The 19,840-nt window shown below is 34.2% G+C and overlaps 1 protein-coding gene across 1 annotated transcript; it reads right to left on the bottom strand.

Annotated features, from left to right (window-relative positions):
- Positions 1-1,832: 1,832 nt before the first annotated feature.
- Positions 1,833-8,158, bottom strand: LOC143575443 (protein FAR1-RELATED SEQUENCE 5-like). The gene is made up of 4 exons (XM_077059846.1): positions 8,138-8,158; positions 7,892-8,008; positions 2,864-2,914; positions 1,833-2,750 (listed from the first exon to the last, which is right to left on the bottom strand). Exons 1-4 carry the CDS (start codon positions 8,156-8,158, stop codon positions 1,833-1,835), a joined length of 1,107 nt encoding a protein of 368 aa, XP_076915961.1.
- Positions 8,159-19,840: the final 11,682 nt, after the last annotated feature.

Below are 19,840 nucleotides of genomic sequence, written 5' to 3' on the forward strand. Positions count from 1 at the left end.
GACAAGTTGTAATGACAGACAAAAGGACACAATTTGAGAATAGTGTTTCATCCTACTTATCTACAGGGACCGAAGACATTTGGTACGACACCTTTTAAATTTTATTATGAAAGTTAACACAGTGATCTTTCTATAGTTACTTTATTAATTGCTATAAGTTTTTTTTCTCAGTGATTTTATATTCTTGATTAAAGATGTTATATCATTGCCAAGAGTTGAAATGGAAAGCTTGATGCCAGGAGTTGAATTACATGCCGATGTTATAAATGTGTGGTCACATATTTAAACGACGGAGAGAAGACAAGGGGAAAAAATCTATACATTATATGTTTTGAAATATCCTAATGATTGTAAGTACATTGTGTCATTGTGTCATAATTCATATCATTGTGTCATTTTGCCATTTTGGGTCGTATTATATGTTTTGTGTATAATTTACATATTTTTCATTATCTAATACGATTGTATACAGTTTGACTTTGATGCAGATGAGAGTAACAAATCTGATCAGTTCAGGAGTAAAATGAACAGAGATGAATGTATGGTTGAGATTACTAAAAAGGTTGGATAAAGAAGTGGATTGAAGAAAAGATGAATGTATGGTTGGTATGTGTTCTGTTTTGTTTTCTTTTTCTTTGTTTTTAAAAAACTTGAATGGGTTATGACAAGATTTGGAATGTATTTTGGTTTGTCACGAATATTATATGAAACATGCATTGTATGATCGTATTTGTCAATATTAATATCACTATGTTTATGGCACAATAACCATGAAAAAATTGATTAGTTTGAATGGTTTATGACAAACATTTAGACACAATAACCATTATAACACAATGATCATTATAACACAATAAAAGCTGAAGTATAAAAGCTAAAAGTATGACGCAATGAGAATTAGACACAATGACCATTATTACACAATAAAACTTTTGAACTGGTTGTTGCTTCTTTCTCTTTAATGTTTAACATTTAGACTAAAAACATTCCAGTATGACACAATGATCATTGTAACACAATATATAAAATATGACACATTGACCATTATAACACAATAAAAGGCTAAAAGTAAGCCACTCAATTTAGACCAAAAAATTCCAGTATGACACAATGAGAATTAGACACAATGACCATTATTACACAATGAGAATTAGCACAACTATGAATACCATTCTCTATCTCCAGTTGTTGATCAAAAAAATCGTCTGTGTAAAAATTTTTACAGCTTGACTCTCAAGAATGAACGTTGGATTCATAAATCCAGGAATGGTGTATCGAGAGTGGTGATCATTTCTTCTATACGCATACCATTGAGACTCAACTGCCGCTTCAAAGTGACTAAAAAACTCAACTAATGTTGACCTTGGATTACAAAACTGGTTAAAAAAATGGTTCTCACTTTCTGATCTTGACGTGGTACGCATAAGTCCAGAAAAATTCTCTTGTAGATATTATGCAGGTATCCAGTCAACCAATCATGATCACTTAAGTTATATTCAGAAAGAATTGAGGGCCATTTCTCTTCAAACTCATCCGTTATAATAGAATTTGTCCACACAATCTGAGCTAATGTTTCTTTGAACTCAGCAACATTAGGCGTCGCTGGCCCAACCTACAAATATTTGAACATGAAAAAAGACACGATTTAGATAGAGTGGCATAAAAAAAGACACAATGTATATAAAAGAAAAAAAAACAATAAGAGACACAATGCATAAATATGACACTATACATAAACAAAATAAACAATACCTTATTAGTCACTTTCTCCCAAATCTGCCACAGACATAATCTATGTTGGCTATTTGGAAAAACATCCTGAATAGCCCTCTTCATAGCAGCATCTTGACAGTAACAACTACTTTAGGTGCAGAACCAAAGGCATGAGCATATACCCTCAATAACGACATGTATGAGTCAGCAGTTTCAGATCCAAGAAGCGCAGCACCAAGTGTAATATTCCTATTGTGGTTATCTATACCGGTGAAAAATACAAACACCATATTATACCAAGAAAACGAAATCAAAAAGTTAAAAACAAAAAAAATGACACAATGAATGAAGAAAGACACAATGAAATTTTGAGTCTTGTTTGATCGATAGGTCACATCAAACCCTATAATATCACCAAAAACCAAGTAACTTTTCTTTGAATTCTCATCAGTCCAGTTCAACCCACCTAAAGTCCCGTCTTCTTTAATAGTGTTATCAAATGAAAAATTGGGACAATGCTTCTTTTTCTTCTCAAGACGTTTAATTACCATATCCGCATTGTATTCACTAATGTATTCACTTTGACGCGTCTTAAAATTCTTAAAGTCATTCTTTGTTTCACCTACTTGCTCATAACCACCATACAAACTCTTCAAAATATTAAACGCTCTAACAGGCCCTAGATTTACTTGAGACAACGCTTGAATAGAACTTTTTTTTACGTAATCTACCCTTCTCGCAGATGTTAAAAACTGAATATCATCTTTATGCATGAAATTGTGGTTATGCTCTTCTTCAAAAACATAAACCTCATATTTGTTTTTATCGTTCAACCTAAACTTCATATGTGCCCCGCATCCGGTTCTCTTCGATGGTTTCCTACGCTTTCTTTTACCATTATTTGCATCATCTAATGTACTATACTCACTTCCACTTTTAAACCCTTCCTTAGAACAAACATAATACTTCAATTTCAGAAGACCATGATTAGTGTATGCACTATTCTTTCTAACACTAAAACCACTAGCATGAGCAAGCTAACCTAAAAACCATAGGCAAGCTCAACAGAATCAAACACCATACCTATAACAGGTTTAAGTGATTGACTCACAACTGGTTTGTAATATATTTTTCCAAACCTCGGGGATACACGTTCATCACCAAGTTCATAGTAAACTCCAACATCTAAATTAATAAAACTCTGTTAAGTATACACAAATTTCAATATAAATATAACACAATGCTAGTAGAAACTATTTTATCAGTAAGACACAATGATGTTACAAAAAGGCACAATACTTGTAAACGACAATTAAATAGTACAATAAAAATCGATTTATCAAATTGAAGCAAAACATTAAATCGATTCAATACACTTTGAATTAAAAAATCGGATGAACTAAACTAAATCAATCAATTGAATCAAAATAAATGGAGAAAAAATCGTACCAGGTCCATCATCGTTCATGGCAGAGTTTGTATCTGAATTCGTATCAAATCCTTCATTTTTCATAGCTTGAGTTCATAATCTTCGATTTGATTTCACCGATAAAGATGTATAATTTGTTTAGATTTGTTGATCGATTCTTATTGATGGTCGATTGTCATGTATATGGTATAAATTGATAAGGATCTGGGTTTAGAAAATAAACCAACAAAGTTCCAAAAATATCATTCCTTCTTAAAATCAGGTTGATGGGAAGATTGTCAAGTGTCATAATCCTATTCCTTCTCACCCTTCTCATTTATTAACCCCTTTGTATTTTAACTTTACCCTTATTAGTTATATTAGTTGAAGAAAAAGAATGATTTATACTTTATTTATTTAGTTTTTAAGCATTTAAAACCTAAAACAAAACTAGTGGCCAATATATATAGGATTAGTATCATGTGAGAACTATTTTGAAATTGAGAAGTTTGAGAACCATTTTAGACCGCCAAAAACACTTTCTTTAACAAAAAAAACTCGAAAATAAAAAAAGTAAAAAAACCAAAAATTTTAATTTTTCATTATGGTGTTGTAAAAATTTGAAAAAAAAATATCGGTTTAACAAAATTATACACATATGTATAATACTTAGTTTTTTAATTTTATTAATGTTTTTATACACATATGTACAATTTAAGGTAAATGATAATGTACATATGTGTACATTACGTAACTAGAGATTAAATGAAATTATACATGTGTATAATACGAAACTTTTTTATTTATTTATGAAACCATGATGAAATATAAGAATTTTAGTTTTTTAACTTTTTAAAAATTTTTGTTATTTTTTGTTTTATGATTTTTTAAAATATTTTTAGAGGGTTTTTTTAGTGGTTCGAAATGGTTCTCAAAATTCTTAATTTTCAAATGTTTCTCTTAAGATCCTTACCCCCCCCCACACACACATATATATATAGAAAAGGGCTCAAATAAAAATAAGGAGTTTCCTAAGAATTGTAAGAACCAATAAAATTTTGACATTTGACATTACAAATGAAGGTGAAAGAAAAATTCTAAGAAACTATGTCGGTTATAATGATTAAAGAGTAATTGTAGGAAACTATGTCGGTTATTGGTGATTTCAAATTTCAACCATTGATTAACATGATCCATTGGCTATGATTTATTCTTAGTCTCCTAGAAAACTACTTATTTTTAGAATAACCCTCCCATATATATATATATATTAGCAAAAGTATTTAAGTTCACTTTTATAAAGGAATTAAATAAAATAACGGTGGGGAGTGCGGGTGAGGGTGGATGGTATAATCATAGTTAAACAAGGAAAATGTAAGAAAGCTCATAATTCAATGATGCTACATTATGTTTCTTGGGGTGTAAAAAGTTTGAACAAAATTTTTGACCCAGATTTCCTTCTCATTCTTCCATTATGATTTGCTTTCCCTCTTTGGAATTGAGTGCTTTGTTTACCTTTTGATAAACCCACTTTTCTATACATTTCCTAATATTAAAAGACCTAAAAGATCTTAAATTTGACAATTAAATCATAAAATTATTGATTGGTTTAGCATAATCAAAAACCTAAGATGAGGGTTTGATACCTCGTGATATTTTTGTCACACTAAAAATAATAAAATATATTAAACTATTTTAGTACCTAAAATTTTATATTATCACATCACAATGACTACATAATCAACAAAAGTCAAAACCGGTTTATGATCGGTTTTGGTTCGGGTTGAAACCGGTTTCCTGGCATTACGATCAATTTTTGACAAGTTATTGACCGGTTTTGGCCGGTCTTTGATTCGGTTAACCAGTTTGAAACCGATTTCGATAGAGGGAATAAAAAACTAGTTCTGAATCTACAGTTTTAATTAGTTCCAAACCAGTTTCTACATATTTTGTCTCAAATCGGTTCAATTTCGGCTCATTTTCAGGTCAGTTCAATTAACCAGTTTTGTTCCCATCTCTACGATATTTCAACGATCTAGAAACTATGTTTCAGATTTGCAAATGGATACAAATATATTAACAACATAATAATATGTAAACATAAAACTAACTATTTTGACCATACTCTTATTAAATTAAGTGATTTGTGTTTTATAACCTATACTTTTATAATTTATATTGCTTTATAGTTACCAAGCATTTTTAAACTATTTATTTTTAACTTTTCACATTCTTTTATATGTAAATTATTTATTAAAATATTGAACAAGGATAAAAGAAGAAGACCTACAATCCTAAGAAGTATAATAAGTCTACGTAGGTATTGTACGTGTTTTAAATTTTAGGCATGATTTTTGGATATTTTTGATATTGTAAAATCTAAACACCAAACGTGATAATTTAAAACACAATAAAATGTATTTTAAGCATGATTTTTAACACAGTAATAAATTGCAATATAAATGATGTTTATCAATATAATATCATGCCCACAAAAAAAAATTCCAAAAGTTATTTCCAAAATTTATAACACAATACGTACATAAATTTCTCCCTTTCTAGGATTTTAAGTTTTTTTTTATTTAACTCCATCCATTAATATTAATATTTATAAAATAATAAACACATGATACTCACATCCACTAGGTTAATATCATTTGGCGAAGAAGCAACATGTCCCGTAAATAGGAATAGTGGACATGCATTGTGGAACACTAAATAAGTAAATAAAAAACACTTATCAAAATTTTATATTAATTTTATTATTTAAAAATATATAATTAAAATGATTCGTTTTCTCTCTTTTAAAAAAGTTGGTAATGAATCTTCATGGTACAATGTTCCCATGAAGCATGGTGCATTTAATAATAATATTTTGTTCGCTTATATAAAGGAGATGCATGATGAGGTTCCTATTGTGGTGATTATATTTGTCTATCAATTTAAAGACATCATTCTTCTTTTTTGGGGGTCTTTTTTATAAACACCAAATTTTTATAACTTTGGGTTCTACAATTTGAAAGCTGCTTATAAATACCAAAATTTACAATTTTCAGGCAGACATTTGGTATTATGAATTAATTATATCGTATGTATATATTACAGTATTATTTCTAATTTTTGAATCTATGAGTTTCGTTCTCACTTTGTTGAAAACCCGTGACACTTTCGTTCTTTCGAACTAACTGGAGTTGAAAAATATTAATTTTAAATGACCATTATACTCTCATATTTATTAAAACAAATTATTAAAAATAAAACATTCATCGTCATGTCGTTCTTTTATAGGTGAATCGCTATTGCCACCCCACTTCTGATTATTGTCCTCGTTCTTTTGCCACCCCACTTCTGATTATTGTCCTAAAACCTTAGCACCACAACCCACGGTTGTCCTCTCAGTATATTGCATCCTTCTCTTGTATTTTTGGTGAAATCTGAAAACATCACATAACCAACAACATTGGGCTTGAATGTTTGAAGGGTGAAACTAATACTATTTTGGGTTTGTATGTTTAAATGAATGAAATTAGCTTTTTGGTTGAATTCAATATAGGGTGAAATCAATTTTAGGATGGAAATAGTTTTGACTAGGGGTGGACCCACATAGGTCCGATCGGGGTCCCGGGACACCGATGTTTTTTAAAAATTGCTTAGAGACGGTATATTAAATTTTGTAAGGACCCCATAAAAATTAATACTTGGAACCCATACTATTAAGATTGAACTGGTACAGTGGAAAGTCCCTTGTTTTACTTGTGAGAGGTTGTAGGTTCAAGCCCCATCATACTCCTTTTTTGTTGTTTTTTTAATATCCTAGTCTTAGTTATTCAGTTAGGGTATTTGTGCTTTTTGTTAGTTTCTCTCATATAGTCATTATCACCATGCAACATATATAATGTTAACATGGATTTTGCATATTCTTTTATTATTTACTTTGTGTATGTATATTATAATTAATCATTTATTTGTGTTAGAGTTATTTTTTCATGTTTTGGTCAATTATGTAAGACCATATATATAGATTACGTTCATGTTTTTCGGGTATGAATTAAAAGTGTATGCTTCATCTAGTTTGTAATTTAGATTCTTTCTACTTACTCGTTTCCAATGACACCATAGTTCCGTGTTTTATTATGTTCCTCGCCTCGACCCGACCCGAATAACGACCGACCCGAAAAATTTTGTAAACCGAAAAAATTGGGACTCCATTGACAAAAAATCCTGGATCCGCCACTGGTTTTGACTTGAATGTCAAATGATGACAATGACAATAATAGGTGGTGGAGATTGTTAGTCAGGGTATATATATATATATACACGATAAGAATCCTAAGAGAATCCTTTGCAAATTGAGAACTTTGAAAACTATTTTGAACCACTAAAAACACATTTGAAAAAATATTTTAAAAAATCATAAAACAAAAAATAATAATAATTTTAAAAAAGTAAAAAAAACAAAATTTTTATATTTCAGTTTCATTTAAAAAAAGACAGAATTACAAATTTTGTCCTTTAAAATAAGTCGAATTACGGTTCGTGTCCTTTTCTAAGTTTCCTTGCAGGCGGTGTACTTTAAACTTTTTTTTTCTACACGTTATGTCCTTTACGCTAACTGGGTTAGAAAAACGCAGTTAAATGCCCTCACGTGAAGCGCATGTGAGGTCATTTTTGTCTTTTCACCTGTACCTGCAACTTCTTCTTCCTCTTTCTTCTTCATTTTTGCAGATCTCAATTAATAAGATATAATCATGGAGTCCTACAGTAACAAACAGTGGCAGCTTTCAATCTAGCGGCATAGGAGCAGTAACAATCCGACCGTTCATCACCGGCACATCGCCGTTCACCGTCACCATCTCCGTCGCACAATCGGACAACCACACCACACCACTGAACAACCACAATCACACCATCGCACTTAGGATATGAAATTAGGGTTTCCGGCAGACAATAACCACCACGCCATTAAGATCTGGAAAACAAAACCCTAATCGAGCCATGGCGGCGCCTGAACCCTACCCTTTGTGCCGCCGGAGCCATTTCGGCACCTAAATCTTGACCTTCGTTTCTGCCTAAGCCATGACGGTGGTTCCTTCACTCATTCTTCCGCTGGTCCGATTGGACTTGGAACCGCTTTCAGATACTACAATAACCAGAATCGCTGGCAAAAACGGCTTCTCAGGGTTGCCGGAAAATGAGAGGGTTTGTACCCTTTCATGTCGCCATGAACCAGTAGATGATGCTACGGTTGTCGGGTTGTCGGGGAGAGAGAGAAAGGGTGGATGGGTCAACTTTGGTGGTGGGCTATGCGGCGGTGGCTGCGTTGGTGTCTTGCCGTAGATGATGCTACGGTGGCAGTGGACAAACTCAAAGGGGAGATAATCTGTTGAAAAATATGATAAGGAATAGATGAATAGGTATGATTTTGCGATAACTGAATGGGGTTGAGATAATCCATTTCAAGGTGAGCTGGGATTTTGAGTTTGGGGTTGAGATAATCAGTAACAAATATGGTGAGTGGTGATGATTGAGAAGAAAGAATGGTTTGAGATCGGATGGTTGTGGTTTTTTGGTGGTGGTGGTGGTGGTGTTCATGGCTGTTGGTGGTGGATGGAAAGGGAGATTAAAGAAACAAAGGGAAAGAGGAAGAAGAAGTTGCAGGTACAGGTGAAAAGACAAAAATGCCCTCACATGCGCCTCACGTGAGGGCATTTAACTGAGTTTTTCTATCCCAGTTAGCGTAAAGGACATAACGTGTAGAAAAAAAAAGTTTAAAGTACACCGCCTGCAAGGAAACTTAGAAAAGGACACGAACCGTAATTCGTCTTATTTTAAAGGACAAAATTTGTAATTCTTTCTAAAAAAAATAAAAAAAATAAAAAAAACGTCATATTATACACATATGTATAATTTTATATAATCTTTAGTTACGTAATATACACATATGTACAATATCAATTATCTTAAATTATACACATGTGTACAAAAAACATGTAAATGTACATATATGTATATATTATACATATGTGTATATAATTTAGCTAAATCGAGTTTTTTTTATGAAACCGAGATGTTAAAATAAGAATTTTGGTTTTTTTACTTTTGAGATTTCTGTATTTTTTTTTAATTTTATGATTTTTTTTTTGGGTTTATTTGTGGTTCAAATTTATTCTTATAGTTCTCAATTTTAAAAAAGTTCTCTCATAATCCTAATCATATATATATATATATATATTGATTTTTGGTAATTTAATAAAGAGTAACAAAATCTAGTACAAGATTTATGTTAACATAATGATCATTATGTTTTAAGAAGTTGCCAAACAGCCCTTACACTTTATATTTTGTTCCATTTTACATTTGAAGTTTCCAAAAGTAACCAAAAACCCTTGGCTTTGCATAAATTCTCCATTTAAATTCTTTATCAAACAGTCCTCCTACTTGTATTTTGTTCAAGTTTTATCACTTTCTTTTGATTATTATTATTATTATTATTATTATTAATACTCAATTCCTAGATTTTCAAAGATAAATATTACACAATATTCATATATATATATATATATATATATATAGAAAATGGTTAAAATAAAAAGCATAGTTTTGTAGGAAGAGTAGGAATAACATAAAATTTAAAGTTAGGAAACTATTTAGTCTAAATCCATGATCCTAGGAAACTATTTGGTATTTTAAAAACTACCAATCTCAACCACTAGATCATAGATCTAATGGCTTAGAATTATTCTTACTCTTCCTAGAAAACTATTTCTTTTTATTATAACCCACCCCTATATATGTATATATATATATATTGGGTGAGGTTATAATAAGAAGTGAAGGGTGTCTAAGAAGTGTAAAAAGTAATCTGATACATTAGATATGTTGATCTGACTGTGGATGTGGAAAGTGTGTTTATTGTGCGGTGTGTTTTATTAGATCTAATGGTGAAAACACACTTCCTACACTACTTAAGAAAAAAATTTGCTTCTTATTATAACCTTGATATATATATATATATATATATCAAGGTTATATCAAGGTTATATATATATCAAGGTTATATAACCTTGAAATTTGCTTCTTATTATAACCTTGATATATATATATATATATATATATATATATATATATGATCCGATACAATAATCTCTTATCGTAAATTACGTACGCGACGCCCTCACACCATTGATTTAAAAAACACGAGGTGGAAAATTTGTAAAATGTTTCAATTCTGTAACATCCTACTTTTGGTTATAATAATAAAAGAGAATTTTGTTTATTCAAAATGTGCTGTGTATCGGTTTAGATATTAAACTATAAGAGGACGGGCTTGGATTTTAAAAAAAGATGGAATAAAGGATGGAATGGGCCTTAGGTCCATGGGCTTAAGGGAGTATAAATACCCCTTAAACACTAAATCTTTCCATTTTTATCCATCTCTACACCATTGTCTACACCTTGAGAACACACACAAACAACATACTATATCCCGAGCCAAGATCCGAAAGCGGAAACCCGAACCCGTTGGTGCTAGAACGTTGTGACAAACCAAAACAACATCAAGACTAGACTGTGTTCGTAAACCAACTTGTTTAAGGTAGGTTATAATGAGAACTTGTTCGTTTAGGTTCAGATTTTGTCTAGAAATCATAGATCTATTTGAGTATGGTAAAAACGAATCCAACGCAACAAATCTCACTGAAATTTGTTAATATATGATGGGTTAATCGATTGACTAATAAATTGGTTCTAGAAAATGATCAAACGCACTGTGTAAAGCGATGTATGTATGTTTGGGTGATTAGGGTTTGTTAGTGCTGAGATTGCGAGTCTATTGATACCAAACTCGTGTTGTTTCATCGCGATTTGAGTGTTAATTGTAAATCCAATATCTGTTGACTGTTTATTGTTCTTATCAATTTGACTTTGACCCTACAGTCAAAGATTTGGATAAGTCTGATGCCCAATTTGTTATACCAAACGAATCGCTGGTCATTCGTTAGTAAACCATAACGAATTGGATACATTCGCGTGTCCTCATGACGAATGAACCCTTCTCATTCGTTATAAGCTCATTCGCTATGTTAGGATAACGAATCAGGATAACGAATCAAGGTAACGAATTAGGTCATTCGTTAATACCCATTTGCTATGTTAAGATAACGAATGAGGCTTAATCAAAGGCCATTCGTTATATCGAATGAGTTAACAGTAAACTAATAATTCAAGATTTTTAATGGAAATTTTTGTTAAGAACAGCTTAACCCCAGCCAGGGGCTCTGCCCCTTGGACCCGGCTAGGAGCTGCCGCCCCTAAAACCCCTCTGTCAGAGGCGCTTCCCCCGGACCCCCGTTCGTTGAGGGTTACAATTAAACTAGAAATGCGATATGGGTAGTGGTAGTAATTGATACGCGTAATTATTATACAGTTAGCCGAGCACAACTAAAGAAAGGGATTACCATTAACTCCGAACGTAACCGCATTCAGGTGAGTTTCTATCCCCATCTCCTTGTTATGTTTTCGGGGGATGTGTGCATACTCGATGTGATTAGTTAATACACTTACCTTAAGTGGTAAGTGTATACCTTCTATGATTTTATGTATGAATAAATGTTTGACGGTATGTGAACGATCTTCGGATATCGCATGAGCCGCCAGGTAATAGTGTGATATGTAAATGTTTTACGAATGATGTATGAATGATATGTGAAAGTTATGGTGAATGTCAAGTGTATGTTTGAAGTACATAAATTTAATATATAAAGAAGGTAATGTATGGTTGTATGGAGGTACGTTTAAAGGGTTGCATACCCTAATAATATATGCGAAGGTGATGTATATAAAATTATACATCTTTTAAACATCAAATAATCTTTAAAAACTACAACTTTCTATCAAATAACATAGCACAAATAGCTACTTATCATAATAAAATATAATTTCAGGTAAACCAAGCCTCAAACGAAGAAACAAGCGAAAAGACGAAGAAAAACGGAAGAAAACAAAAGAAAAACAAGAAGCACGCCTCCATGCTTCAAAAAACACGACCCTATGCTTCTGGATACAAGAAAAGACAAAAAAAATAACAAGATTTTAAGCACATGTTAATAAAAGCACGGGGCCATGGTCACCTTCAGATAAAGACAAAAAGAATTGAATCACATGTCAATAAAAGCACGGGGGCATGCCTCCAAAAACATACCCCCGTTGTAAGGCCCTGTTACCGGTAGCCCTACTTGGTGTTGGATTTACTCATAAACACAGTTCTACAAATCAGAGTTAATTAAAACTTTACGCGGAATATAAAACTTCAACCATATTATCTTACATAACCTCCAAATCTTGTCTTATAAAACATTCATAGTCATTAAAACATCACAACATTTCTTCGAGATGCCAGTATCTTCGATTCCATGCCATGTGTCTTCAATCACGCGAGCTGCCTCAACCTATTTGCCTGCGTGCATACTAAAAGTTAGCTACGCTGAGTGAGTTCTAGTTAATCACATAACTTACTTTACATACACATATATGTGCCCGAAGGTACGCATTACATAGTTAACTTGCCCATCAATCTTTCATACACATACATAACTAACCTCATGTTATAAAGAGCATTCGCCCTACATACCTCGGATATTATTAGGGTCTGGTACCCTCCATCCTCGGATATTATTAGGGTCCGGTCACCCTTCATCCTCGGATATTATTAGGGTCCGGTACCCTCCATCCTCCGATATTATTAGGGTCCGGTACCCTTCATCCTCGGATATTATTAGAGTCCAGTACCGTTTCTTCCATGCCTCCTTAACATACTTTCTATATACATAATCGTAAGTTTCGCACATACATACATCATTCACTCTTCATCTTACAACACACATATAACATCAACCATTTCCTGGCAGTACATGCAATTCCGAAGATCGTTCATGTACCGGCAAGAAACCATTCATACATTTCACATAATACATATATGGCATACACTTATCACTTAGGATAAGTGTATTAACTAATCACGTCGAGTATGCACACAGCCCCGAAAACATAACAAGGAATGGGGCTAGAAACTCACCTGAATGCGGTTACGTTTACCGTTTATGGTTATTCCTTTCTTGAGCTGTGCACGACTAACTGTATAACAATTACACGTATCAATTAACTATCACTACTTATATCGTCTTTCTAATCTTAATTATTACCCTCAACGAACGGGGGTCCGGGGGCAGCGCCCCTAGCAGCGGGGTCTAGGGGCGGCAGCCCCTAGCAGGGTCCAAGGGGCAGAGCCCCTGGCTGGGGTCGAGCTGTGACACATTTTCCAATAGAATTTTTAATCATTATAAATTTGCTAAGTTAAAAGTTCAAGGGCTTCTTTGTAATTAAATCATTCTTTTCTAAGTCCAAGGATTGTTCTTGTCATTATGTTAAACTTCTAATTCATTAGTGGTTCATAACGAACTGGCTTATCTTAGCGAACTGGTTCCTATAACGAATTTGGACCCTTTAACAAACTGGACTCCTTAACGAATCAGTTCCATAGCGAACCAATCCATCTAATTCGTTTTCTCTTTTAACGAACTGGTCATAACGAATCAAAGGTAGTTCGTTACCCTTTTCCCCTAACGAATCAGAGACGAACTAGAGTTAGTTCGTCGTGCTCTCTTATGAGAATCAACTAACGAATCACCTTCCAATTCGTTAAGTTCCCATAACGAACTAGGGTTATGACATTCTCTGACATTCCCTTCCTCGTACACGCCGCCTTTCCGGCGCCGCCGGAAAACCGCGAACACGCCGGAAAAACGAGTTTTAACTCGTTTTTCACCGTTTTTCGTCCTGTTCGATCCAGATCTGAGCTAGGGTGACCCCTAAGCTCATCATAGGTTCGGTTTATACCCGATTCCACCCGGATCTCGTTACTTAAATGGTTTAACGATGTCGGCTCGTCGTTCGTGACTATATCTAACGGGTTAAGCTCGTACAATAATAAACTATCATTACCTCGGGTTGATGCTCGGGTTTCTTGGTGATTTCGGCTAGAGAGAGAAGAAGAACTAGAGAGAGATCTTAAGTGTGTGTTTTGGTGGTGTATGGAATATGTGTGAAATGAGGGATTTAATGATGATTATGGTTTATATATTTAGGGATCATGGGCTTAAGCCCATGGTCTTTCCTTCTTTCTTTTATAACCCAAGTCCATAACCCATATCCATTTAACCCAACACTAGCCCAATTCATATTCTATTTATCTAAACCGATAACGACCCACTATAAAATAGACGAAGTTTAGTTTATTATTATAACCGAAAGTAGGATGTTACACCCGTGGTGAGTCATCATGTACGATCTGACAATATGCAACTGGGACACGTAGACACGGGGCCGTGCTTAATAAAGCATAGGGATGTGCTCTTTCATCCAGACAACCTATAAATAGAGGCTTTTGTTTCATTTGAGAGGTGTGCTTGAATAAGAATTCTAAACGATTTTCACTTATAAAACACCCACATTACACTCATATTAAAGATCTTGTGAGGAGTTTGAAGGCTTGGAGGTTATCATCATCATCCATCATCATCAACACCATCATAACCCATCATCAAGAGAGGAGATTCATCCATGTTTGGTTAGATTGTTCTAAGTTTAATTATGTGTTTGTTATCATGATCTCTTATGTCCATTACAATGCTCATTATGAGATAAACTCCTATTACCATCTATAATCTATGAAGAAGCTTTGTTTTACTTGATGATTACATGAAACATGTGGTTTAGTTTGGTATAGTACAGGGTTATTTTGCAATTATCCATTGATGAAGAAATGTTTTTCACTTTAATCCAATACATCAAGGTTGATGATTTAATATCATTCATAGGGTAATTCATGTTCTTGGAAACTAGAAATGGTAAAAAGAATACTTTGATACTTATTTCAAGATAAAATATGGATCCTTATGTTGTACTTAGAAACGATGATATATAAGCTATGATTTATTTCTCTAGTTTTGATAATTCTAAAATAACATTGTTAACACGATTGCTTAGGTTATCATGCTAGTTAAAGAAATCATATGTCAATGGAATGTGTAATTATAATCTAATCTAATCAAACAAGGAGTGGTTGTGTGAGTTAACTACAATCACTCGAAGTTGTTAGGATTGGTATTTGAGAAATTGAAGTCAATTCTAATCGTTCTACTATACCAAACTGTTTGTCTACTTAAATTGACATTCTCGTGGTAACATGACATTAGAAAGGATGGACTTTAAAATGCGCATGTTACTTTTATTTTATGTCATAGAATATGTTCACTTAGAAATGAGGGACTATTATATCATATATTATTAGGACAAGTTTATCACATGTTTTACTATTAATCATCAAGGAATAATGGAGTGGATTCTTGATAATAGATGGTAAACCTTCATATAATTTAACTACTCATTTAGAATTTCTATTATTGTCACCTATAAATTATATATTTCTATTTTATAAAAGTTTAAAAATTAACCTCAATATGATTAAAACTCTCTAATTAAACTAAAACAAAGATTCATTATTGGAAACATTTATGTCCACGGATCGATACTTGGTTCTTACCAATACTATTCTACATATACGATTGGTACACTTGCCTATTTTGTGTGTGCTTAGTCTTAGTAGAAATCACTTTTATAAATTTAAAACACGATCTTGTGCAAAAGCTAAATATCCAATCTTTCATATTTTAACCACACGCACACTATGCATCAGAAGGTTACAGGGTTGCATACCCTAATAATATATGCGAAGGTTACAGGGTTGCAGACCCTAACAATCTCTGTGATGGTTATTGGGCGAAATGCTCTTTAAACGTGTAACTATGTATGAAAAGTAAGATAAACATTGAAAGTATGAAAGAAAGAAAGGAAGCATGCATGTATGAATGAGAGAAAGATGACAAGCTAAGTACGTAATATGTATCTTCGGATACGTATGTATGTAAGTATGTGAATGTATTGTATGTTGCCTGATTAACTAGAACTCACTCAGCGAAGCTGACTTTTAGTATGCCCGCAGGTAAATAGACTGAGGTAGCTGGCTTGAGGGGGACACATGACAGGATCTGAAGAGGCTGGCACCTGAAGATTTGTCATGATGTTTTGATACTATATCTTATGTTATGTTTTAAAAGACAAGTTATGAATATTTGTAACGAATGGTTGACTTTTATTTATTACGCGAAAGTTTTAATTAACTCTGATATTTAGAACTGTGTTTATGAGTAAATCCAACGTCAAAGTAGGGCACCGAGACCGGGGCCTTACAAATTCGTTTTCATCTTAATTAACCCTTACGCCGATTCAACCATCGTCACCGACGCCATTTGCATAAACCATTTTAATTAAACAGAAAACTGGGAATTGTTTTCAATTGATAAAAGTTTAAATACGTTCCATATTTGTTCATATGATGGAATTGATGATCAAATCGATGGTAGATTGATGATTTTTTTTATGATTATGAGATTATATGAAGTGATTACAGTGTTCAATTTCATGTTACAAAAAGTTTAATTTTAGATCTGAGTTTCTGAACGTTTAAAGGATTATTCAAGTGTTTTAAAGTTTTTTTTGGTTCTGGGTGTTTAATTTTCTTGATCTAAACTTCTTAGTTTTTGTTATGAACTTGCTAGTTTTAAGTTTTGTTATGATCTTTTTAGATTTTTGTTATGAACGTTTTAAGTGTGTTCGTTTTGGTTAGAAGTTTGTTATGAACATTTTTAAATCTTTGCTCTAAACGTTTAAAGTATGTAATCTGTGTTTGGTCAGAATTTTGCCATGAGTGTATTTCACACTTTGTTCAAGAATTTTGTTAATTTTTGAATATGTAATTGACCAATTGATTTGCGGGAAGACATAATTGGGAAATTTTGCCTATCAGATTGAATTTTAGATTTCTCATGTTGCCGATCGAACTACTTTTGGCATCTGCCCTTTCAATTAATTTGATATGCAGATTTGTATACGCTTGAAGAATTAGTTTGTAATCGATGAAGATCGGGAAAACATGCTTTAGGTTTAATTACAAATTCGCCACCACGTGAAATTGAAATCAATGCTCATGAGTGTGGCGTACAAATATATGATAACCCATTATACACACACACACACACACACACACACATATATATAGTGTAGGTTCCCATCCGGATCTACATAGGAGTATCTTGTACACGGAGGGTGCGGAATCCCCTAAGTATACGATTACGAGTGTATATACGATATAACGAAATGAACACGTAAAGAAAACAAACACATAAGATAAACACTTAATCGTTATTAGCTTCACAGAGCTCGTAACCTTTAAGAAAAACGATATTAGAAATTGATACCCTAATAACTTCTCTAAACACCGGCGTAAGTTAGGTTTATATACCTTCGACAACTTCGCCAAACATGCTTGGCGAAGTTGTTCCTAACTTCGCCGATGGCTAAGTTCGCCAATACCAATGAACAAACTATTTACTTCACCAAAACGTATAGAACAAAGTACTGATTACAGACACGACAAAATAAAGACTAATGAACTACTGGCATAATGCACCAACAGACTCCCCCTTGGCAGTAGCTTCATTTCTCTTATAGTTTCGTCTCGTCTTGTAATCCAAAAGGCCGTACTAACGATCTTCAGGCATGCACACCGTGTCTCACACAAACTGAGACCACCCTTTGATACTTCTTTGCCTCATCTTTCCAAGCAGGAACATAAAAGATCTTCTTTTCATTGAGTACCTACAAGTCAGCTTGAGACAAGTTAATCAGGTGCATAGGATCGTACACCCTTAAGATCTCCTGTTAATCTTGATCTTCCATCACAGCTTCAGCAGTCTGGCAATCAACATACCACCATTTCAGGTCTTTCATCACATCCTGAGGCATTGTCTTCATCGGAACCTCTTTTAGATATCGAACTGGTTTGTACTTCATCACCATCCAAGGCTTACCATCTGCTCGCAACCCCCTTTCAGTATCTTCAATCAATTTACCCTTCTGAGGCTTTAACAACACAAACTTTTTCTCCTTGACCACCTCACTCTACACAATCTTACCGACCCAACCAACAAACATATCCTCACTCCTATTAATTAACCTCAGATGTGCCAAATCCTTCACCTCACATTCAGGCAATGTGTTGAACGATCTCAACTTCTATGCAAAGTGCTGAATCCCATCATACCTCTTAACCACAAACAACTTGAGTTGATCATCATAAAGCCAACAGATGATTCCCTTCTTCAACTCAGCACATGGTTTGATATTATAACTCCTCTTGGACATCGGAGGTACCACTGGTTTCTTTGTCTTGACAAACCAATGAACACATTCTTATTTCCACCTAGGTTGTTCCTCCTATTCAGAATCACCCGACACACTATCATCTTGACTCAACTATTCTTGACCACCACTAGGAATATCATGTTCAACACTAACATCTGGTATCTCACCTTCCTCTAAACCACTGTCAATCTCAATCTGTTCGCCAATCTTTTCAATCTCATTAAATGATAACACATCCTCAACCGTACCGTCCTCATCATCCACCACAACAGTCTCACCACCTGCACTGACACACGGAGCAGTAGACTCCCCCTGAGATGTGGAAGCCCCAAGATTTGTTCAGTTCTTGGCAGCTCACCACCTGCATCTTTCGATGCATTGGGATCATCATCTATGTCCTCCCTCCTATTTTTCCTCAACTCGTCTCCTTTGCAACTACTCTCCCCCTGAGATGCTAAGAACTGCCTAAGAGCATCAAAAATTTTACCGCATTCGATCAGGAGAGACGTCTGAATTAGATTTTCAGCTACAAGACGTTGAATAGCCTGAGTTTGAATTATATTGATCCTTGGTTGCTCAACTACAACACATTCCAGAGCCGCTATTCGCTCTGAATCTGACAAAGAAGTATAAAATGCAAACGACATGTGAGAGATATCCTGAGCATACAGTGGTGAAATACCCAAGGTTACTGGTATCTCGGATGTAGACGGAGTAGTGAACGGAGGTGGAATTGTAACCGAGGACCCGACAGTAGCCACCAAAGTAGATTCAACAAACATGGCCACCACTGCAGATGGAGTAATAGTACGCGGTGGTAAGGAAAAAATCTCTGGCGCTGACATCTCAACCGTAGATGGTACACTAGATGGTGCTGACAAAGCCACCGGTGGTACACTAGAGTCACTAGTAACGGAGCAGATGAGGATGGTACAAGTGTAGACATACCAGACAACTGTGGAGGAGCAAAGTGAACAACGCTCGAGCTTTCACCAGCCCTAGCCCTTTTGTATCGACGGACTAACGCATACAATTCTTTCTCATAATTAGACTCACTGTCATCATCAGAGTCTTTCTTTCGTTTCCCCTGTATCTTTTCCTGAGTGGCCAGAACCCTCTATGCCTCATCAGCCTCATCTGTGGATGAATTAGATAAGTTTTCCTCAGAATCCCCAGCTGATGTTATCGATGGACCCACAGACGTAGCAACCAAAGGAACAAGAACTCCTGACACATCAACTAACGAAACTTGAACATCAGAAGTATCAACCACAGTCATATTAAACAAACCTTGTCCTCCAAAGGCCACATCAAGATCGACCACTTCGACGGCACACATAACAGGATCAATAACCGGAACCTCTTGAACCATAGGAGGTGGTTGAGGAATATCAACTTGTG

The sequence above is a fragment of the Bidens hawaiensis genome, unplaced genomic scaffold, assembly GCF_021521415.1.
Source record: "Bidens hawaiensis isolate Kalapana, Puna unplaced genomic scaffold, B.hawaiensis_p1.1 tig00000142_1, whole genome shotgun sequence".
Taxonomy (NCBI): domain Eukaryota; kingdom Viridiplantae; phylum Streptophyta; class Magnoliopsida; order Asterales; family Asteraceae; genus Bidens; species Bidens hawaiensis.

Coding starts and splice junctions, on each gene's coding strand:
- LOC143575443 (XM_077059846.1), bottom strand. CDS start 8,158: ATGGCTCCGGCGGCACAAAGG. Junction 8,009..8,137: donor TGGCTCCGGCGGCACAAAGG/GTAGGGTTCAGG, acceptor GTGGTTGTTCAG/TGGTGTGGTGTGGTTGTCCG. Junction 2,915..7,891: donor CTAGATTGAAAGCTGCCACT/GTTTGTTACTGT, acceptor TATACTTAACAG/AGTTTTATTAATTTAGATGT.